The sequence below is a fragment of the Ursus americanus genome, chromosome 10 (assembly GCF_024610735.1).
Source record: "Ursus americanus isolate L20-20 chromosome 10, mUrsAme1.1.p, whole genome shotgun sequence".
Lineage (NCBI taxonomy): Eukaryota > Metazoa > Chordata > Mammalia > Carnivora > Ursidae > Ursus > Ursus americanus.
The window spans coordinates 10574353-10598009 of NC_142136.1; the positions used below are offsets into that span (position 1 = coordinate 10574353).

Genomic DNA, 23657 nt, shown 5'->3' on the forward strand with positions numbered 1-23657 from the left:
ATGTGGGACACCAACTTTACATTGCTTTGTTGTCACTAAGGTAAAGAAGGAAAGAGCAGTCATGGCGGAAAGAAATGGTAGACATTTTATTCTGTCGTCATCTTCCTTCTCAATCACGTTGAAGCATTCTGCTTTCCGTGCTAACCCCTTGAATCAGTTTGGGCCTTGAAGGGAGGAACAGTGGTAGAGGTAGCTTTGCATGACTGTTCTGTATCTTTTTCTGTTTGCCTGATGACTTTTCACATTTATTTCCCTCCTTTCCTTCATGTTTCCAATCAGGTTTTCTTTACTAAATATTCTGCCCTTTGAGCTGATAACATTTTCCGTTGAAAATCCACTTGGGGTCCATCAGCAACACAGGTGTCTGGGCTCTAGGGTGCAGTGTGCTGTGATGGGACTCCTGCTCCCAGAACAGCCAGCAGTACGATCCGCTGTCTCAGAAGCAACTAGCTCAAGTCTTAATCCAAAGAGGGAAAAGAAAAACCAATAGCGACATAAGGCCACAGGACTGTTGCACAGTTATTTTAATAGATGGCAGACTCTAGTTAAGGTTTTTGCCTTTCATTTCTAAGAAATTTATTATGTTTTCTAAGTTTAGGATTTTTTAAAATTTTTCTTATGTAAATATTTTTTTCTTCTTTTAAGGTTGCTGGTGTTGTCGGCCGCGCAGACCTCCTGGGGGCCCTGTTCTTTCTGTTATCTTTCCTTGGCTACTGTAAAGCATTTAGAGAAAGTAAGCATTATGTTTGCCTTCTTAATTTTGAGATGGGAAATTATCCATGTATATAATTTTATCATTTTGAGAGAATGTGGCCCAAAAGGTCTCTCTTCAGATACATGTTTACTCCGTTGCTTTTTGAGTAATATAAAGTTCATACATTAGCATTCACACGAGAGCCTTCTGGGGTGGTGAAACCAAGAGTTTCTGCTGTTCCCTAAAGCAGCTGTGATTGATTTTTGTCATTTTATTTGCGGTAACATTGCAGGGGAAAAATACTTTTGTTTATCCTTCAGTAAAACCTCTCTGTGAGAAAAATAGAAAAAGTCTAAAATGAATGAAGAGCTGTGGATACGGACCTGGATTACAAAATTCTTGGTTTTGTCATTGGAGTGGTATTGATATGTACAAAGAAAGTCCTAGTGGCTGGAGTCGAACTGGCTCATTGAGTGTGTGTGTTGGGGTGGGGGGCGTGGAGGAGGGCTTGGGGCCATACAGCAGGTGCACTGACTGGATGAAGCAGAACTCACTGTATGGATTCCAGTCATCCCCAGGTCAAGTCGGACCTTCCCAATTGCTTTATCGTAGACACTGGATGTGCTGAATTCAGCTTATGTACCTGTCATAACTGCTAGCTCCAGCAAAAGCTCCACATTCAGTTCCTGTATCTGAAGAAGTCAGAAGCGTACAGACTGTAGAACTCTCCTGTATCTCATGGTCGATGATTTCTACTTGGGGGGAGGGGACAAGAGGGAAGGTGAGTGGGTTGATTTCCTCTGGAATGTTGGAGTGGAGCCTTTTCAGCAGGAGCGTGTAGACCTTGGCCCACTTGAGGCTTTTCCACAGAGTTTCTCAAAGCTCAGGTGTGGTCCAGGCTACCAGACCTTTCATATTATTGTCATATGCTAATACTTGTACTTTGGTTTTTCCCGTGAATTAATCTCTTATTGATAATGCAGAGCAGACTGGTCATTCAGCATTTTGTGTGCTGGGGCTAGTGAGTAGAAATTTCAGGGTTAGTAAACGCAGGGACCCAGGGGCCAAATCCAGCCCACTACCCTTTCTCATGTGGCCTGCAAGCTAAGAATAAGTTGTTTTTTCCAAATATGCATTGAGCCATTACTGTCTAATTTAATGGTCACTGTGGCAAATTTTAATAATGATTTTTCCATATTTTTTTTTACCATTACAACATGGTACAGTTTCTTTTTTTTCCATAATTAAATCTTCACAATACCTCACAACCACAAGTATTACAGAAGAAATTTTTTTTTAAAAAATCACATTTTACAGATCTTAAACTCATCTTCAACATTTAGCTCAAGGTTTCACTGTCCTCAAAAAATGGTTCTCCTGCTAAACTCTTCAGCTGAAAGTTCTATCCCGGTAGTGAGAAGATGGCCTTTGCTAGCCCATGGTAACTCTTCTCATTTTTCTTAGCCAGCTAGGGCTGACCAACAGAGGAAGGCTCTGACTGGCGGGGCAGGGAGGAGGGACACAGGGGCTAATTTTCCCCAGCATGAGATGCATCTGAAACTTGATGGGGCAGCGGAACTGGAAAGGCTTGAGGGAAGGGTCCAGGCTCTGTATTAGGTCAGAGTCCGTGCTGGAAGAGAAGGAGGAGGTATCGGGAGCAGGGGGTGGGTGAGGACCTCAGGGTTGGCATCCTGGATACCCTGGTTGTGGCACAAGATGAGCGGGCTGACCCGGGGGGGAAGCTGGATTCCCCTGGGGAGCCGCTAGGGGAGTTGCACAGAGGCCTGGAGAACAGGCAGGATTGACAGGCGGGGCACTGGCAGGATGGGAACCTGCAGGATTGGGCCCCGGCTGCCCGGCGCTGGGATTCCACACTTTCCAGTGTTTCCACCACCTGCGTGTGACTTGTCCTCAGCTCTCTGATGTTTCCACTTCTAAATGGTTGGGAAATAAAAAACAATAATAACATTTTGTCACATATAAAAAGTTACATGAAATTCAGATTTCAGTGTCCGTGTATAAAGTTTTATCGAAACAGGCACACCCATTTATTTTCATTTTCTCTGTGGCCGCTTCTGCCCCACAACGGCAGAGTTTCACTGCGTCCATCAGGCTGTCCGGCCTCAAAGCTTGAGATGCTTCCTGCCTAGTCCTGGGCAAAGTTTGCCAAGCTCTGAGACAGGTGATTCCCAGGGTAGTGGTCACCATCTGAGTGGTTCCAAAAAAATTTTTTTAGTAATAATTAATAGGGGTTTCCAGCAGTTTTTACTTATGAACATAGAAGACTTTGCTATTAATATAATATTTGCTATTTCTTGACTGTCTGCCAGCAATGTGTGTGTGTGTATATGTATGTATATATATATATATTTTTTTTTTCGCATTTAATTATGTAATGATCTTTAAAGTAGGTAGAATTACTTTCCCATTTTTCCAGATGTAGGACTCACAGTTGCTAACTTTTTGGGGTCACACAGCTGTTTATGGCAGAACTGGGTTCACACTAGAGTCTACTCACCAGAGTCTAACTTACCTCAAAGCCAAGGCCAACTGCCTTGTGCGCTTCTGCTTCCCTGTACTCCTTGGACCAGTGAGGCAAAGCTTATCAAAACCATCATTAAAAACAACCAGGAGGGGGCGCCTGGGTGTCTCAGTCGGTTGGGTCCGACTCTTGATTTCGGCTCAGGTCATGATTTCAGGGCTGTGAGATGGAGCCCGATGTCAGGCTCCACACTCAGCAGGAATCTGCTTGGGATTCTCTCTCTCTCTCCCTCTGCCTCTCCCCACCCCCCAAGTGCTCTGTCTCTCTCTCTTAATAAACAAACTAACAAACAAATAAACCAGGAGGCACATTCAGTTCTGTTAACAAATTGTGAAAGTATTAAGCATGATAATAGCATCACAGGAATGATTTAAAAATAATCCTTTTAGAGACACTTGCTGAAATATTTATGGATGAAACGGTACCATGTCTGGGATTTGCTTCAAAATAATCTTGAGAGGAGGCAGGAAGCATGTTGCCAGACTTGCCAAAAGTCGGTAATTATTTAAGCTAAGTTAGGGGACATAAAAGTCACTATAGCCATATCTCCACTTTTGTATGTTTTTTTGTTTTTCTAAATAGTTGAGGTTTTTTTAAAGTCCTGGTGAGTCACTAGATTAAGATCGACAGATTTCGATGGCATGCTTTTTTAATCTGTTAAAACGTGTTTATCTCAGACAACTAGACAATATATTCCTTAGAATTTTTTTCCTCCCAACATTGCATGAAACAAGTGAATAGTTAATGACTTAATATTTTTGTTATGAAATTGGGGGGAAATTTTAAAACCAAAATATAATAATATAATTTAGCAATTAAACATGAAAAACTCAAAATATTAGAATAGGCAACTAGAATAAATTTATAAAATATTTGAGACCAAAAAATGCAGTTGATATAGAAGAAGCCAGACAGTAACTGGGAACTCATTTCCCAATTTTTAAAAAAGGCACCCTTTCTAAAATGAAAACAATTGAAACACTGCTTCTTGCCCGCTCCCCCACTGCCTCCTCTCCAGCCCGTTGCCCACGTGGGACTCTCCCTGAGACCTGGGGCCCTGCCTCTCACGAGGTTTCTGTAGGTTTGGAAGACAACCCTTTAGAAGGTTGAACAGCATCTCCTTCATTTTGTCTCCCTGTGACTCCTAGGTGGTATCTGTCCCCACAGTAGACGTTGGTGAGGCCACTTGACCTCACTGTTTGCTCTCAGTATTCTGAAAGAGTTTCTAACACGGTCCACCTTTCAAGAAGTACTGTCATAAGGTGAAAATGGCCCAGAGACCAGATTCTTCTCTTGTGATTTTTTAATGTCCTGTATACTAGGGGGAGTTCCCTAGCAGATGTAAAGCGAAGTATTAGTTATATTATTTAAATCCCAATAGACTTTTCCCCCTCATTTTTATTGTGGTAAAATACACATAACATAAAAGTTACCATTTGAACCATTTTCCAATGTACCAGTTGAGCGCACTGAATACATTCCCATTGTTCTGTAACCATCACCACTGGAACTCTGCACCCATTAAGCAGTAACTCCCCATCCCCCCTTCCCTAGCCCCTGGCGACCACCCTTCTGCTTTCTGTCCATGACTTTAACTGTTCTAGGTACCTCATGTAAGTGGAATCGTACAATATTTGTCCTTTTGTGTCTGGCTTATTTTGTTGAGCATAACTCTATGCTGTACCGTGTGTCAGAATTTCTTTCAAGGCTGAATAATCCCATTACCACATCTCATTTATCTGTTTATCTGTCCCTGGGTATTTGGGTTGTTTCCACCTTTTGGCTACTGTGAATAATGCTGCTTTGAACATTGGTGTGCTGGATAGACTTCCTTTTAACCCTTATTTTTTTTCTAAAAAAAGGTTTTAGGCAGGGTTGTAATAAACTCTCCTAGCACAGGCTGTGTTGTTTGGATGTTCTAGGTATTTCTAGTTATATACCTAGAACATCCATATAGAAATGATCCAGTTTCCAGGGGTGGGCTGGGGACGGCCTGTGAGATTTTTCATTCATGGTTCCTCCTCCATCCTGTCTTGTACAGGCTGGACATGGGGCAGATAGTCTTGGAACATCTGTTCTCTCAAACCGACGGCTCTGCTAAGACACAGCCCAAGGGGGACCGCAGTGGCCCCAGACTGTACTGTGCTCACTCAGAACTTGGTTACACCCTGACACTCTGCACCCCCTTTTGTTACCATTATTTTGTCATACCGAGATAAAACCACCAATGTTCTTGTGACTCTCCATGTTTCTGATATAACAGAGAGGTTGGGGACAGCTAAATACAACAGCTTCCAGTACAGAGAATATTGGTGGTAACTTCTCTTCCTGAGACTGAAAGCTAACTTAGCAATAAGGCACGTCCAGCGCTTCTGGGGTTGAGACCTCCACACTATCATGATCATAAAATGCCTGAGGACACATGGCCCAAGGGATCTGGTGGGGGAGTAGGGCGGGGATGGAGGAGTGCACCTGCTCCAGCCTCATAGCACATTTGGCACCATCGTGTGGTTTTTCCGTAAGACTGGATCCCAGTGGGAGTGGGAGTGGGAGAGGGGGAGGGGGTCCATTTACTACTCACTCCCTTGCTCATCGCAGACGGTGCTATTTCATGTTCTTCAGTTGGCAAATCAGTTTGCAGTTACAGAGGATAATAATTTATCAGTCGTATTTTTCCTAAAGAAAATTAAAAATTAAATCTGTCGGTGTTTCCCAAAGACAGAGACAACTCTAAAGTTTCATGAAGAATCATTTTATTAATTTTAACATATCCCTCCCTTAAAGAACCTATTCCTTATTCTGAATGCATGTCAAAGACATCAGAAGTGTTTTTTGAAGAAAATTCTAAATGTTGATAGATTTAACATGTGGACACATAATTTAGGAGATAGAATAATACTTCTTACTACTTCTAAAGATTACTTTGGTGAAATAATGAAAAAACTATCAGGAGACTGAAAGTTTTTCTGTCAAGTGAACTGATACATTTATTAACCTCCTTTAATGTGGAGTATTCTCGCAGAATGGAACAAAACTAAAGACATATTCTTTTCTTGGTTCCTTTAGCACTGACTTTTTTTTTTTTAAGATTATACATTTGAGAGAGAGCGTGCATGAGCAGGGGGGAGGGGCAGAGGGAGAGAGAGAAGTGGGCTCCCCACTGAGCAGGCTCCATCCCAGGACCCCAGGATCATGACCTGAGCAGAAGGCAGATGCTTCACTGACTGAGCCACCAGGTGCCCCTAGTACTGACCTTTTTATTTCACAATGTACATATTTTGATATATGCATCTGTTTTGAATTCATTGGTAAATTACAAAATTATTTCCGAGAGCAATCTTTATAGAAAGTACATTTTTTTAATAAAGCCTTTGGAAACTAATACCAAAGGTAAAAGTGCTCTACTGTGATGGCTTTTCAACGAATTTATTGATTCTTGAGAAATTGGTGAAGTGTATTCCAGTCCTAATGGAACTACGTTAACTGTAGTAGCAATATGACCTTTCTTTTTTGGTCTAGTAGCATTCTTTTGACATTTATATGTTTGCTTTAAAATGGGAAAGAGATTGCTGGGCCTTGAACGTGATGTGTATAAATGTTTTCAAGAGCGTTAACTGGGAACTATTTAATGTTTGCACACAGCAGTGGTAGATGAGGCTTCTGCGGAGAACCTTTTAGAATATGAGTAGATTTTCATTAGGTTGAAGTTACTTAGAACAGAAGACAAATGGACCAAGTAGGAGGTCTTTGAAGAAGTGTTGACTTCTTGTCTACAGCACCCCCCATACACACACCTTCCTAGGATCTATTTTCCTGTTCACTTGAACCCGCCTTCGGGAAAAGGAAAAGAGTAGCTTAAAATGAAGCCTGTGGCCCTAATTCCAGACCAGAATGGTCTTTTACAGTCCCTGTCAGCTTATTCAGTCATTGGAAAATGTAAAGCTAGGAGGTTGACCCTCTCCATGCATCCAGCCTCGGGGTCTCGACCCTGAAAGTTATTATTGGCTGTGGTCTTTTGTGTCCTTTCTGTCCTCTGATTGTATCCACCTGCCCAGGTAGGCTTTGAGTTACAAATCATGATCATTTTTTTTTTTTTCTTGTGAGTTTGAAGTCAGTGGTTGAAAACACCCATGCCTTGGGGCGCCTGGGTGGCTCAGTCATTAAGCATCTGCCTTCGGCTCAGTCCTGGGATCGAGCCCCACGTCAGGCTCCTCTGGTGGGAGCCTGCTTCTTCCTGTCCCACTCCTCCTGCTTGTGTTCCCTATCTCGCTGGTTGTCTCTCTCTCTCTCTGTCAAATAAATAAATAAAATCTTGAAAAAAAGAAAAAAAAAGAAAACACCCATCCCTCAATCAGCAGTTTCCATCATTCTGAGTGGGTTTTCACTACTCTCTTCAGTTCCCACGTATTGTTTTCAAATCACGGAGTATGGAGGGCATGATTGAATTCTGCGTCCCAAGTTCCTTGCAGATCTGGAGACACAGAGCAACCTGGATTCGAAAGAGAAGGGCTTACACTCAGTTCTTAGCTTGCTTGGGGGAAGCCCCATTTCTGTGATCCCTCCCCCACACGGCTCGGTGCCCTGAGCCCCACCCACTGGACCTGGGACCAGGCAGAGCAGGGCAGGACACGGTGACCAGATGCCCCATCCCGTCTGCCCTGGCTCCACTCACATCAGATAGCCCCCTTCACTCTGCCAGCCATCCCTCCCCTCCTGTCTCCCAAATGCCCATTTGTTTCATTATCCACAACCCCCCACCCCAGACTGGTGCCCATGAAGTCTGCTAGAGCCTTTCCTAGCCTCTGTAGACAGAGGCACTATGGTTTCAGCCACTTTTCTGTGTTTCAGATTTTCTAGACTCCTCTTTAACATATTAAGAATAGAAATGACTTCTTTGTTTATGAAGAACAACTCTCTGGAATAATCTTTACACATCATGTTAAGGTTCAACTTCATACCTATGGTGGCTAAGAGTCTTTTTAAAGAGGAGCAAGACTCATACACTAATAATAGCTTTGCAGAGAAGAAGCAGTCAGAACCCTAAATGCAAAAGTAATTCTGTAAGGCATCCACGGTAAGACACTTTTGCTGAGTCTGTGCTAACCTAGCATAGAGGCTTATCAATTTTGGTCATTCATTCTGTCACCAATAATTAACCAAACATTAAGGGTGTCCATTGTACCAGCTCCTGTGTCCTGTGTTGGGGATATAAAGACTAGAAAGACACAGTATGTGCCTCAAAGGGCTTACAGTCTAGTATATTTTGATTAAAATAAAGCTGTCAGTATTCACAGTGCTCAAGGAGTAGACTGTTCTGGTTTTCCATACTTCCTCGTTAACTTTTTCCTTCCTGTACGCACCTTACAGTGGGCACTCTGTAAGTATTCCCTTCTTGTCATAATGCATTTGTGCAGAATTGATGACTATGGCCTATGTACTGTTAACTTCTTTTTTTGTTTGTTTCCCTTGGAATGTGCATTTTCTTTTTTTTCCTTTTCTTTAATTGAGATGTAATTGACATATCACATTTTATTCGTTTTATGTATACAAAATAATTCAATATTTGCGTATGTTGTGAAATGATCACAATAAATGTAGTTCACGTCTATCACCGTATATAGTTACACATCTCTTTTCTTGTGATGAGAACTTTTAAGATTGACTTTCTTAGCAGCTTTCAAATTTGCAGCACAGTGTTGTTAACTTTCGTCACCGTGCTGTACGTTCCATCCCCAGGATTTGTAACTGGGAATTTTTACCTTTTGGCTGCCCACCTTCGCCCTCCTCTGGCGACCACCAATATATTCTATCTATGAGTTTGGTTTTTAATTCTACATCTAAGTGAGATCATGCAGTATTTGTGTTTCTCTGACTTATTTTACTTAGCATAATGCCCTCAAGGTCCAAACATGTTGCAAATGGAAGGATGTCCTTTTTTATGTCTGAGTAATATTCCATTCTGTTTATACTGTGCATATGTACATATATGTACACACAGTATATATTTTATATATATACTATATGTTTTGTAGTACAGTAATTTATACTGTATATCTTATAGTATAATACTATACTGTAGTATTATATACTGTAGTGTAATATACTATATTATGGTATTACATAGTATATAGTAAATAGTATGTAGTAGATCATGTGTATATAATATATAGTATATAGTAACATGCCACAATATTACATAGTATTATAGTATATATGCTGTATATTTTATAGTATATATGTATAACATAAAGTATTTATATAGGGAGAGAGAATGTGTGTCTGTGTGTGTGTATATATATATGTATATAAAACAATTTTTCTGTATTCCATTCATTCGTCAATGGACACAGGTTATTTCATGTGTTGGCTATTTTAAATAACGTAGTGAACATGAGGGCGCAATATCTTTTTGAGATAGTGAGTACATTTCCACTGGATAAATACCCAGAATTGAAATTGCTGGATCATATGGTAGTTTTGTTTATGCTGCTAATTTCTTTCATCTCTGTTAAATTTCCTTCAGTCCAACAGAGCAGAGCAGCTGATACTAAAGGACATTCAGGTGTATATTTTTCATTTGGACTTTGAGATATATTAAGAAATAGTCACTCATTTTTTATGGTCCCCTGTCCACTCAGTGTGGACTGTACAAAAAGCCGAGTAGTAAACACATTGTCAGGGTGATGATGATTCCTTGAGCGGGTCGCTCATGTTATCCACATGTTTGTAAGTGTTCCCCTGAGAATCAGAGCTCTTGTGGTAGAAATTCAGTCCAGTATTTATTGGATACAAATAATAATGCTGTTTATTGTTTAAACTTAAGGTTTAAAGTGACCTGGTCTTTGTTCTTTTTGGATCTGAACATAAATTCAAAGAAAGGTCTAGCATCAGTTACACAGAAACTTATAGCTCAAGAAAGGTTTTTAATACGTTTTATAAGGGAACAAAACATTGAGTACTCTGAAATTAGTGGTTTTAACTAGTTAAAAAGCTCTTTCAAAGGATACATTTCTTTTTTGGTAACCTCATTAGCTTTCTTTATAGATGCAATGTCTGCATTATAAAGCTCGGGACAATTTTTAACTGCCAGAGTTTATTAACAAGCAATTCTGTGCTAACCTCTAGAATCCCTGCATTTTCAGAAAATGGAAAAATATCTACTCATATTACATTTCTATCTTTTTTTTTGTTGTTTTTTTGTGATGGGGTGCTTAGAGTAACATCTCCATCTAAGATCTTTTGCAACAGAATCCTTTTCAAAAAGTAAATGTGCTTATAAGGGAAACCACACTTTTTTTTTTTTTAAGATTTTAATTACTCATTTGAGAGACAGAGTGAGCGACAGAGAGAGAGCACATGTGCAGGGGCAGAGAGAGACAGAGAAGCAGGCTCCCCACCAATCAGGGAGCCTGATGCAGGGCTTCATCCCAGGACCCCGATCCCAGGACCCTGGGATCATGACCTCAGCCAAAAGCAGACGCTTGATCGACTGAGCCACCCAGGTGCCCCACAATTTCTCTTTTAAACAAATAACTTAAAATACTTAAAAAAAAAATAGGACTAACAAGAGAAATTTAATTAGTTCATTTACGGTGGGCAGGAGAGAACCTTTTTTTAAGAGGGCAGTGAATCTGTTACATACCTAGAACAACCATTTTAAATTCTAAACCATTACAAAAGACAAGATCCCAAAGATTAGTTGTTGCAAGTCCTTAACCTCTGTTTGCTGTATTGCTCTCCTTACGGTAGTTCAGGCCGCTGACGTAGGAGAACTCTTACTCTTGGGTCCTCACATTTTCATTCTGATTTAAGACATCTGTTTTTCTTTGACTTAGAATCATGCAGCTCTAAAAAAAAATAGGTGACTGTGTAACTCACGTAGCATAGGACTCTTGCTTCTGGATTTGGGGTCATTGCCGACTGAATTCTGGCGGTGTGTATTTTCTTTTCTCTGCCCTCAAGTTTCTTTGGTTCCTACACTGCTTGATTTTCCCCAAGCGGGCTGGTATTTTAGAGTGGCCGCGTCTGACTTCTTTCATTCGGCGGGTGGGAGCATTGCCTGGTTGGCTCCGACTTTTGGAACGGGAGTCTGATGCTCATTGTGTCACTCTGGCAGAGGGAGTCGGGGCCACCTGTCGGGGTGGCGTGGTTCCCACACACAACACGGCGTGCCAGTTTCAAGGCAGAGAGATGCCAGGCATTGAGCGGTGAAGAGGGTAGCTCGTACAATGTGATGCTTTTTCTGAAAGAAGATCTTCCCCCCCCCAGAAAGTAGTGCCAAATCCAAGGCACATGCTTCATTAAATTGATCACATCTGTTGGCACTTGTGGGTGTTAGCACTGACAAGTGTGTTTCTGTTCGTGCATTTTGGGCTGGGTTTTTTTTTTTTTTCCTCTGCTCCCCCCACTCCATGAGCCTTTGCCTCCAAAGTGGTTGTATTATCTTCAGTACTGCAGGCATATACTGAAACAAGGAAGACATTTTCTAGGCCAGCTTATTATTAAGTTCTGGATCATAAACTGTTGATGTTTGCTAATGCTGCATAATTATCCTGGAGCAGGTGGTCTTCTTACGTGACAGGAGACGTCACATGGTGTAAGAATGGTTCTTTTCTTGTTCCCCTGGGTCACTGGAGATTACAGTTTAGCAGACTGGATGGCGATGAGACAGAGAACTCTGGGTACACGCAGCATCCCGAAATGCTTGCATGGAGCTACATACCAGTTAGAATTCCCTACTTGGGGAAGATTTTTTTGAATAAAAATATTCATAAATGCAGCTGCACTGGAGATGACATCTGGCTCTCAGGATTTATTGTTACTGTTTTTAACAACTCTAAATTTAAAATTAACATAATAAATTTTTGCCGTGCCTTTTTATTATTCCTTATGTAATTTTAAGAAATTTAATTCCAATGTAGTTCGCATATAGTGTTATATTAGGGTTATGTAATTTTTTAAATATTTTTTTTAAAAAGAGATTTTTTTCATTTCCTCACGATGGAAATATCTCCATCGTGAGGAGATTTAAAGACATTAATGTCAAATGAAAAGATGTGACTTCTGGCTGTATTTGTTCACATGGAGCTCATGATTAACTTTTTGGTATTAAATTACAGATCATAATTGCATAAGAAATATGATAATATAATAAGACTTCTGGTAGGGATAAAAATGAAATTGTTGATTCCCCAAATCTTTGTTGAGTGCCAACTGTATTGGAGGTGGTCTAGCATCTGTTTCAGCTGTCCTATTAAAATGCTCAAACTTGGAAATAAAAGAACGGCTTGCATTAGTTACTAAATGAGAGCATACTCACAAAAATGCAAAGTCCAGATTCATCTAGATATGCTGCATCTTGGCAGCTGTTAGCATTGGTCACCTTGACAAATTGAGACTCAAAAAAAATTTTAATCTGGGGAATTAACATGCTAGCGCAGGTCATATTAGAAGTCCACTAGGCTGGGCTCAGAACCAGTTTCCCAGTTGAGTATCTAATTTTTATGAGGCCTTTGTTGACCACCCCCCATACTAGAAATAGTGTCAGTGCTGTGTGCATTGGCCTGGTTTATCATGCACGTGCATACCAGACGTTTATAAAGAGGACCCCTTTGATTTATATGAAATCATTGAAAAGCATTAGTTAAATTAAGCTTTCCTGTTTGAATTCTGGAACCACTGAAGTATTTGTGCGTGCTTAGCCTTATGACTCCTGATAATGTCAAGTGGCCAATCTGGTAGGAGTTGCAGGAGGAAGAGATTTAAATAGGCAAACTCACTTCTTATTTTCTGAGTTTTCAAAGGCACACTTGGAATATAAACAAAGCCACGTGCAGATCGTTTCCTCTGTGAACCGGGTCTCTGAGCACATGGTATAGACATGCTCTGCAGTATGAGCCATGCATATAATTTTTAAATTTCTAGTAGCCACATTATAAAAAGACACAGGTTAGATGAATTTTAACTACATTTTTAGCCGAATACAAGAATTTCAAAATGTAATACAATAATTTCAATATGTAATAATCAGGATAAAAATTATGAAATACTTTACATTCCTTTTTTTCATACCGACTCTTCCAAATCAGGTGTGTTTTTATATTTACAACATGTCTCACTAGGGACTGGGTAGATTTCAGATGCTCAACAGCTATGATGCCTACTCCTTTGGACAGTGTCGGTCTCGAATTCGGTTTTCTGAATGTGAGGCCATCACTGGGTTTGTAACTGACGACTGAAATTTTGCCTTTGGTCAGAAATTGCCACTGTTGGGAAGTGGCATAATATTTAATCATCACTGTAACTGAAGAAATTTCTTCAGCAAAGAAATATTGTCTCTCACACGTCTTTTACCAGACATGTCTGCACAAAATCAAAAGTATAAGAGATAATTACAGAGTGGGACTCTTCCAAGAGAAGCATGATAGAGGATTTGAGTGGCGTGGGGTGTCCAGGTCCCTTGCAGAAATTGGGGGTTTGAGAAGTGTGGTGAAATTATGGGGTGAGATTAGGGAGAAGGTTATCAGTAAATCTGAAAGCTGTGTTTTCTATATAAGTTCTTTTTCTGTATTCAGTGAAATCTCTGATTTAGCCATCTAAGGAGAAAACCATTTTAAATTCCAGACAAGTGGAACATGAGCCCATTACTTCCACATGTCTGTACTAATTTAACTTTGTGTTAATGGAGTGTTTCAAGAGCTGTCCTTTGGGTGTTCTAATGGAGGACCTGGGAATTTTTTTCCTATCTAAAGCCACTGGTTCATGGTGGGGGGAAATTCATCCAGGTTACACAGTCAAGTAAAATACAAGCTAATTCAGTTTTTCTAGGAAAGAATGTAAAATGGTCAAGGTACCTTTTTTCTTTATTTAAAAAAAAAATAAGTTATACATCCAATGTGGGCCTTGAACTCACAACCCCAAGATCAAGAGTTGCACGCTCTACTGACTGAGCCAGCCAGGGGCCCCCAAGGGACCTTCTTTGAATGTTAAGAACAGGGAGCATTATACTGGGAAGTCCTATTATGTTTCATGAAGAGTTCCAACACAGATTGTGGGAACGAGGAAGCTTAGAAAAACCCAACCCAGGCAGTGAGGGGAGAGGCCCATTTGGTTCCTAGTGAACCACCAGACCAAATGCTTTGTAGATGTGGAAGCAGCAGGCAGAGGCCAGGGCCTGCAGTGCATCTCTCACGCTGGCTTGAAGCAGGTCCTGTTGTGACAGGCCTCCCTGAGGGACACGGGAGCTGGGCTAGGGGTCATTTACTCCCTTTATCTGTGGAGGAACCCCCCCCCCCCGTAATACATGAGTTCATTTATAATTAAAGGCACCTATTTACCTACCAACTGCTAATGAGAGAAAATCCTGAGTGGTTTGATGCAGACTCAGGGAGATATGTGATGAGAGAAATGCTCAATGGACTGTACGTCCACCAGCATGGAGAGGACAAGCCTTAAGGATGGCATCTGCCATCCATCTCTGTCATTTGTCAGAGGGCATGGTGCATTGTGAGCTGTGATCACCTCCATTCTGCCAGCTGGACCCCTGGGCTGTGCTGCCGAAACTTGCAAGGCCTTTCCTAAAATAATCATTCAAAAGGAGCTAACCAGGGTGTTAACTTCAGGGTTATTTTGGCCATGATTTTATGTAAAAGCTTTGGTGTCTAGGATGGTGTCTGCTTTGATGTCGTTTGCTGATAATCACTAGCAAACCCCCCCCCCCAAATAGTAAGTTCCCATAAATATGTAAATACTCACATACATTAGTTTAATGGGGTTTGTTCTTCTGACTTGTAACTGTGATCTTTTGGCTTCACATGCATGGAATGTCATTAATTTCTGGAAGTGAAATGACCCTCAGCTGGCTTGATAGGACTCTGTATACTGATCTAGAATGGTTTTCTGTAAGGAGAAGTTAGCTCCCAGGAGCAGTGTCTCCTCACCCAATTGGAAAGGCGCCAGAGCGGAGCAGAGCCAGGACCTGATGTCGATGGAGGCAGGTGTGGGCTCACCCTGAGAAAGAATATTCCAGCAACCCACAGTTTCCTACCAAAGTGGGCTCTTGCAAAAAGTTAATCCCCATCCCTGAGGTTCTTGAAGTCAAGGCTCCCCCCTCGTGTTTCTGATTGCACGGGTGTGGGTGGGGCCTGAGACTCTGCATGACTAACAGGACCCAAGGGCAGATGCACAGACCACACCCATCAATACCACTGGTTCGGGGCCGTGGTCCCAACTGCAAGTGATTTCCCCTCCTCCCAGGGACGTTTGGCAAAGCCTGTGACATTTTTGGTTGTCACCACTGAGGGCTGGGAGTGCTGCTGGCATCTAAAGGATAGAAGCTGGAGATGCTGCCAAACCATGCACATAGTTTTTAAAAAAATGCGAAGGATATGTGAAAGGCTTTACAGTGCAAAGTAAGACTTTCTCCCTCCGCTGCCCCCCAATTTTCTTCTTAGAACTGTTCAGCAACTACTGTGGTTGGTTTCTTGTATGCTTTCCAGATATGACTTGCATTTGCAAGAATGTTTATATAATTTTTAACACAAATGACAAGTAGTTCTATGTAACTTCTCCCCTCTCAAATATACCATAGGTAGGTAATGTTGCTCCCATTTTATAGATGAGGTCGTTGAGACTGTGAGTGTAAGTAATTTGTTCAAAGTCATGTAGTAAATGGCAGAGCTGGAATTTGGACCAAGAGTTCAGTTTTCATCAGAACTGAACCAGGGTGCATAGGCAGCCCAGGCAAGCTTATGGTTTGGCTCTCCAAGCAGGTTCAGTTTGCCCTACTTCAAACCTATGTCTTTTTTAAATGTTTGTTTACCATCCGTGTGGATGAGGAGGTGAGGGCCTTACAAAGGAAGAACAGAGATGAACACCACATGTGGCCTTTCCTTTCCTTTCAAGCAGTTTAGCTCTGGCCCCCAAATTGCAAATATCTCCCACCAAACAGTATGGAGCCCGACCCTCCCCTTCCAGAAGGCTGTTCAGAGATGTTTGGTGATGACTTGAGCTCAGTCCCACCCCAGGCTTCGTACTACAGAGTTCACATTTATAGGGATGTTTTGGCTTGAGTCCCCATGCAGGTCGGCAGCCCAGCCTGGCCTGTGCCTTTTCCTGGACTCCTCTGGGGTGGTTGTAGGGTTTCTTGGGGCCGCTCAGGCGTTACCAGCATCCCTGTGCTGGTAGCAGCAGTCACTGTGACCAGATCACAGGTCAGCCTGTGACCAGATGCAGTGCTTACACTTCGCAGGGGAAGTTCTCAACACAGCTTGTCAGAGTGGCCTGTTAGGTGTCTGGCAGGTTGGGAAGAAGGTACACCACTGGGAGCCTGCGATGAGATATCTCTGTGCCCAGGGCTTCAGTGAAATGTCTCCCAAAGGCTCTGGGCACCTGCAAGGGTCTGCCTTGATAGTGGATGTGTATATCTTTTAGAGGGTGCTGTCTAACAGAAATGTGGAATGTAATACACTTGCCCACAGAGAAATGTTATCAGAAGACCAATTCTTTTTAAACTGTGGCTATTTTAAGGTGCATGCTTAGAATTGTAGCTCCTGGTGCTAAGAAGGCTGAGCTGTCTGGCATGGCTTTTATGTTTGTCATTTCTCTTAATCAGCAGGTAACAAGGAGGGAACACATTCTACATTCTGGGTGTTGCTGAGTATCCTTCTGGGAGCAGTAGCCATGCTGTGCAAAGAGCAAGGGATCACGGTGCTGGTAAGACCCGAGATGCAGTCAGGCCTGCCCTTTCTTCCCCTGCAGTAGAGACGTGTTGGGCTGGCCCTGCCTCTATTTCTCAGCCCCATTGTCAGCCTGTCATAGACCTTTCCGCCAGTTACTCGTGCTTTCAGTACATCTGATGTTGCATGGAAATGGGCTGTCCCACTGGATGATGATTAGCAACTGGTGGGAAATGGAAAGTGGGAAATTAATATGTAGAATATAAGAAATCATGCAGAGGATCATGGGGGAAGGGAGGAAGAACTGAATGGGAAGAGACCGGAGAGGGAGACAAACCGTGAGAGACTCTTGACTCTGGGAAACAAACCGAGGGTTGTTGGAGGGGAGGTGGGTAGGGGGGATGGGGTAACTGGGTGATAGGTATTGAAGAGGGCACGTGATGTGAAGAGCACTGGGTGTTATACGCAACTGATGAATTATTAACACTACATCTGGAAACGATGGATGTACTGTATGTTGGCTAATTGAATTTAAGAAAAAAAAAAAGACAGTGATTAGCTCCCAGGGCGCCTGGGTGGCACAGTCAGTTAAGTGTTGAACTCTTGGTTTTGGTTCAGGTCGTGATCTCAGAGTCGTGAGATTGAGCCCCGCATCGGACTCTGCGCTCAGTGCAAAATTTCCTTGAGATTCTCTTTCCCTCTCCCTCTGCTCCTCCTGCCCTCCTGCTCATGCTTGCGCTCTCCCTCTCCCCCCCCATAAATAATCTTAAAAACAAACAAACAAAAGACAGTGATTAGCTCTCATGGAGAGGTGCTGTAGGAAAAGAGGAAAGAACAGTTCAAGTTTTCTGGGGTGCTTTCTTGTTTCGACAGGCCTAAATACAACAGTGGGTAAACCCCATCCATGCTTCTGGTCCTGGTTAGAGAAGCATTGAGTGTATGTTGTGCTCAGCTTCGATGGGAAATATCAAAGAGGAAAGGAGGAGCCTCTGAAGAGTCCAGATGTGCACCTCCTATGTCTGACCAGAATTGAAGCCCCAGGGAGGGACAGGCATTGAAATCCAGTTTCCTTTTTTTCTGTTCTAGCCAGTTTTATGCTTGACATTATTAGAGGAAAATTTAGAAATTAGGGATGTGATTAGGGGTAGAGAAATGGAAAATAAAGATGGGATTTAAATGGCCCATATAGGAATAGCTTGGGAAAGAAAGAGCAGATAAAGCTATATGGGGTTTGATGTAAGTCAAAGCAAAGATCCATGGTTTTATCGGGCTCAGTCTGTAAGATTAAGGTTAGATAGCTAAAAAATGGCATAGAAAGAATTACTGTGCAAAGATACTTGAAGTTCATGAGTTATTTTTTTTAAGTTTCTTCTAAGCCAATGTTTCTCAATCTTGGCATTGTTGACATTTTGGGCTGGATCATTCTCTGTTACGGAAGAGCTGTCCTGGGCATCGTACCATGTTAAGCAACATCCCTGGCCTCTACCCCCTAAATGCCAATAGGACTCCCTTGGTTGACAACTTAAAATGTCTCTAGACATTGTCAAGTATCCCCCAGGTGGCAGAACCATCCACTGCTCTAAACCCTTGCTTCTCAAAGACCAGCAGCATCAACACCATGTGGGAGCTTATTAGAAATTTAGGATCTCCAACCCTACCCCAGGCCTGCTGGGTCAGAATCTCCATTCAGCAGGTCCAAGGTGGCTTCTGTTAATGTTTGAAAAGCACTAAAGGATTAGGTTGAATTTATGTAACTAAAGATATGGTAAAATTTAGCTATTTCCAAAAATGTGATTAGAATGTGGACATTTTGATGATGCATTTAAATGGGAAGTTGGAGAGTGCCAAACAGAAGTGATGACAAGATCCCCTCATGCCTTGGTGACTGTCTTATAGCTCATAGGGAGAAAAACAAATGGTATGCGACAGCGGCCGCTTAACAGGAAGCTTCTGCCTTCTAGAAAATGGCTTACACCCAGGCAGAAATGGTCTGCTCTGACCCACTAAAATCCGGTATCGCATGAGTGGATGAAATCAGAATTCTTTGACATGATTAACCTAGCACTGGCCTGTGTATTGGATAATTAATGGCTTCCAGCATTTATGGGAGAGGGTTAAGTAGGGGTGTCATCCTTGCTCTGGAAGCCACAAATTACCACTGGCTTCTGATTTATGATCTTTTTCACCACAAAGCCTCATATTAAAGAGGCCAAAGTCATTTAGGGGAACTTGAACCATATATGGTTTGTATTGTGTCCACCTTATCTAGATTGGGCTGGGAGTTCCACGAGGTGACATTGCCTGCAGGGAGAGAAGGGAATCCAAGGCTCCTCTAGCCTCCAGTCTGTAACTACAGGTATCGCAGTTGCAAAAGCAGCTCTCACCTATGAGAAAGAGACGACTTTGGTGCTACTGGAAGCTGTCAGCAGAGGCGTGATGTCAGCATCACATCCCAAATCCAGTGGCTTCACATAATGGAAGTTATTTAATGTTCACCTAGCGGCCAGGGGCAGGTGTGGCTGTCGTCCACACGGTGGACCCAAGCTGGTGGAGGCTGTGCCATCTTGGGAGTATCGTTGCCAAAGTTGACCCAGTGGTATCCATCCTGGCCAGGTGGAAAGCGAAACCAACAGGCAGAGAGTGCCCAGGTTATAACCAAACCTCCAAAATGGTGCATTATCGCTTCCACCCACGTTCCGGAAGCCGGAACTCAGTCACGTGTCCACATGTAGCCACAGGGCTGGCTGGGAAGGGCGGTCTGGCCGCGTGCGCAGCAAGAACCGACAACCAGCAGACGGCCAGGAGTCTGAACCCGAGAGATCTCCGAAGCCCGACCAGAGATGCTTTTGTATGTTGTGCCCCTGCTCTGACTCTACTTGCTGAAATCAGTGAGCCCTTGGCGTTCTGGGGGTGCGATTAATTACGTACATGGCCGGGGCGTCGAGGCTGGTGGCTGCCTTTATCTTCCGAGACGTAATTACTGTGCAGGTAACCCCCTGTCACATCAACTAAGAGACTGTTTTACAGTAAAGGAAAAACAAGGGAGGAGGGACCTCTGCCAAACTTCTCCTGGGAACCCCAAATGTCCAGCCTCCTGAATCTTACAATAATCTTATAGGCCGACTATGAAATTATGACCAAGAGGGATTTACTACATAATAAATGTGATATATTACCATGAGCTGATGGAACAATAGTGGGGTGTCTGTCTTAGAGCTGAAGCTCCTTCCGTGATTATCTTATCCACTGCCATTCTTGTCGAGATTCAGTAATAAAATTGCGAAGTCTAATTGCTGCCTCATCACAGCGAGGCTCTCCCGTCCCTGATTGCCTTGCTTTGCTTCCTCAGGGTTTGAATGCCGTCTTTGACATCTTGGTGATAGGCAAATTAAATGTTCTGGAAATGGTCCAGAAGGCACTACATAAAGACAAATCATTCAAGGTGAGTATATACTTTTGTCTCCCGCCCAGACACGGAAAATGTCAAGTACCAGCTGATTTTAAATGCCATTTTCAAAATATTTCTTGCGGTTTTGAATCTTAAAATAGCTGGCCCTTTCAAGCTACAGTGTCAGCATAGTTCAGGCATAATTGCTGCACGTTTGTATCTAGCTTGGCTGCACTTCTGTTTGAAAATCGGTGCCGTCAGGGGCTTGGCGTTGTCCTTTCAGAACATTGCTGTGCTCAGGAACAGGGGCCTCCTCTTCAGAATGGCCCTCCTGGCCTCGGGGGGCGCAGGGGTGCTCTACGTGCGCTGGAAGATCATGGGCACCGGCCCGCCAGCGTTCACCGAGGTGGACAACCCCGCCTCCTTCGCCGACAGCGTGTTGGTCAGGGTGAGTGCCGAGCCTGTCCCCTGCTGGATTGTCCTCTCTGCCCACCAAATGCCAGCACCTCTGTGCTCCTCATCTGGCTTCCCAGCACGCCCACAAAATCCCTCCACATTTCTTTGCTCTTCTAGGATGAAACCCGAGTTTTATTAGGGGATGGAGAGGGTGTAAGCCCTTTGTATTTCCATTCTAAACAAAATTAAAGAGCAATGGTTCTTTCAGATATCAGGTTCCCTGCCAGCCTCACTAAAGTGTCCCTGACCCCATTACTTTTGTGGTAAAGAAAATTGATACAGCGGGATTAAGACAAAATACAACCACATCGGTTATATGTCTTTACATGTCCAGCAGTATCAAGACTCTATCGTAAAGGTTTGCTTTTTCTGAAGGCAAGGGTGTCAAGCCACAAATTCTTCACTGCACATTTTACAGAGATAGAAATCAAAAGAAGGAAAAACTCTGTTCTTATATCGTCAGACACATGGGTGACCCCTGGGCCTCAGATTTCCTGGGTCACAAACTTTGGGCATCACTAAGTAAATGGGACACTTTGACCAGAAATATAACAGATGTATAGCGAGTCTGGCGGCTTTGCTGTATTTTTGTCTAGTACAATCTGAACGCATTTAATAAATTGCAAACTGTGGCCTCATGTCCAATATAGAAATTGGCAATATTTTATTTTATATAACTGCTGTCCTTGAACGGATGCCTATGGATACCTCAAAAGTGAAGTTACAATATACACACATACGTATATATGTAGAAGTTCTGCATCAAATAAATGTTTGTTTTCCTTTTGACTGACAGGCCATAAACTATAATTACTACTACTCACTGAATGCCTGGCTGCTTCTGTGCCCTTGGTGGCTGTGTTTTGATTGGTCAATGGGCTGCATCCCCCTCATTAAGTCAGCCGGAGACTGGAGGGTAACTGCACCAGCGGCTCTCTGGTTGTGCCTAATTGGCCTAATATGCCAAGCCCTGTGCTCTGAGGACAGCCACAGAAGAAGGTAAGAGGCAGCACTGAATTTTAACTTCCACACGGGGTTGAGTCAGAGCTTTCCGCTCAGTCCAGCACTGATCATTTTAACAGCTTTGCGGAAGTAATGTCCAAGGACATTGATTTCCCAGACATGCTTCCGGCGAGGATAGTTCCGTCCCTTTGGAATCCATTGCCAGCTTCAACTGGTGGGGAGTGGCCTTGGAGGAGGGAGATGGATGGCTGCTCTCTCTCCCCCTCCCACAGTCCCCTTGAAGTAGCATCTCGAGATCCTTTTCACGGTAGGTGGTAAAGAGTAATTTATGGTCAGAACAGAGAGTGTAATTGATGTGTGCCGTGCCCATTATTTCACAATTCTCCTTCAGAAAGCCCTGGTGGGTGCTCTCGTACGTCCTTCTGTTGTTGTTTCGTAGAAAATAAACTGCTGCCCCAAAGAGACTATTCTTTCTTGCAAAAAAAAAAAAAAGAAGAAGAAGAGAAAAAAAGGGTTACTGAGAAAATAATTGGGGGAAAAGCAAATGTGTTTCAGAGAAAAAACTATTTAAGGCAGTTGATTCCCTTTAAGCATAAGTGCTATGGAGTTAGATTAGTAATTTCTCAAAATAAATTTTTAATTTTATTAAATGGGTTCATAATTCTAAAGGGCACCTAGCTTTAGTCCCACTTCACTTATACACTTGCAATAGTATCTTTTTTTTTAAAGATTTTATCTATTTATTTGAGAGAGAGAGAGAGCATGAGCAGGGGGAGGAGCAGAGGGAGAAGCAGACTCACTGCTGAGCTGAGAGCCCAACGTGGGGCTCGATCCCAGGGCTCCAGGATCATGACCTGAACCGAAGGCAGATGCTTAACCGACAAGGAGTCACCAAATTTAACCTGGCTTTGTAACTGTTCTGTGTCACAAGGAACACTGGACATGTTGCCTCATTCCACAAGTGCTTTGTTGCTCAACTTTCTTTTTGCCTGACTGACATTTGTGGGGATGTAACGAAAATGATTTCGTTTATGAAAACTATATTGGACTAATTGGGACCAACATACCCACTAATCTATTCCACACTGCATGGTTTGAGGTGGGGTTAAGAGTAGGTGAATTAACAAGGCTTCACAAAATGTAATCATTCTAACCTTCCTCCTACGGATTGGACAACCTACAAGTCTTATCCCTGCGTTTGGCGCTAAGTGCATTAGTGAGATTTTATGACTTATACTGCCAGGCTGACCCCTAGGCCCTACTGATGATATTTCTTTGCTACTGCTAATACCTTTTCTCAATTGATGACATAAAAAGGGGGGGGGGCTTTATTACTATTTTAATGTTGAGCAGGATTTTTTTTTTTTTAAGGTCTGAAAATAGCCATTTCAATTACTTCTCATTTTCTAGGATCCTTACGCTGGGCCTGGGATTTCTCATTATCCCATTTCTTCCTGCAAGTAACTTGTTCTTCCGAGTGGGCTTTGTGGTTGCAGAGAGAGTCCTGTACCTCCCCAGTGCTGGGTACTGCATGCTGCTGACTTTCGGATTCGGAGCTCTCAGTAAACACACTAAGAAAAAGGTATTGGCCCAGAGTGGTGCCGTTCATAACCGAGACGATTAGATGGATCTTCCTCATGACATTTACTGTCTCTCTCTGTTCCTAAGAAATTGATTGCTGCTGTCGTGCTGGGAATTTTATTCATCAACATGCTGAGGTGCATGATTCGCAGTGGCGAGTGGCGGAACGAAGAACAGCTTTTTAGAAGTGCCCTGTCTGTGTGTCCTCTCAATGCCAAGGTATGTTGGCCGCCATGTTTCTTTGGAAAGACTTCACCAGATATGTATAAGTTCAACAGCTGACTAAGAGGAATGTTTACCTTCACACAGAATCCAGCTTAAGACCAGGACCAAATACATGGTTTTTTTCTTTGGTTT

At 42.7% G+C, this 23657-nt stretch overlaps 1 protein-coding gene across 4 annotated transcripts in view; it reads left to right on the forward strand.

Moving 5' to 3' along the window:
- The window catches only part of TMTC4 (transmembrane O-mannosyltransferase targeting cadherins 4), a 62097-nt gene that overhangs the window by 16752 nt on the left and 21688 nt on the right, over positions 1 to 23657 (forward strand). For 3 of the 4 annotated variants that reach the window (XM_045812770.2, XM_045812771.2, XM_087865001.1), the window contains exons 5-11: positions 646 to 733; positions 16849 to 16949; positions 20262 to 20354; positions 20584 to 20748; positions 21553 to 21755; positions 23130 to 23301; positions 23388 to 23519. In XM_045812770.2, the coding sequence (XP_045668726.2) occupies positions 646 to 733; positions 16849 to 16949; positions 20262 to 20354; positions 20584 to 20748; positions 21553 to 21755; positions 23130 to 23301; positions 23388 to 23519 (954 nt within the window). The remainder of the gene's footprint in view (positions 1 to 645; positions 734 to 16848; positions 16950 to 20261; positions 20355 to 20583; positions 20749 to 21552; positions 21756 to 23129; positions 23302 to 23387; positions 23520 to 23657) is intronic. The other variant, XM_045812774.2, reaches the window with a different exon arrangement.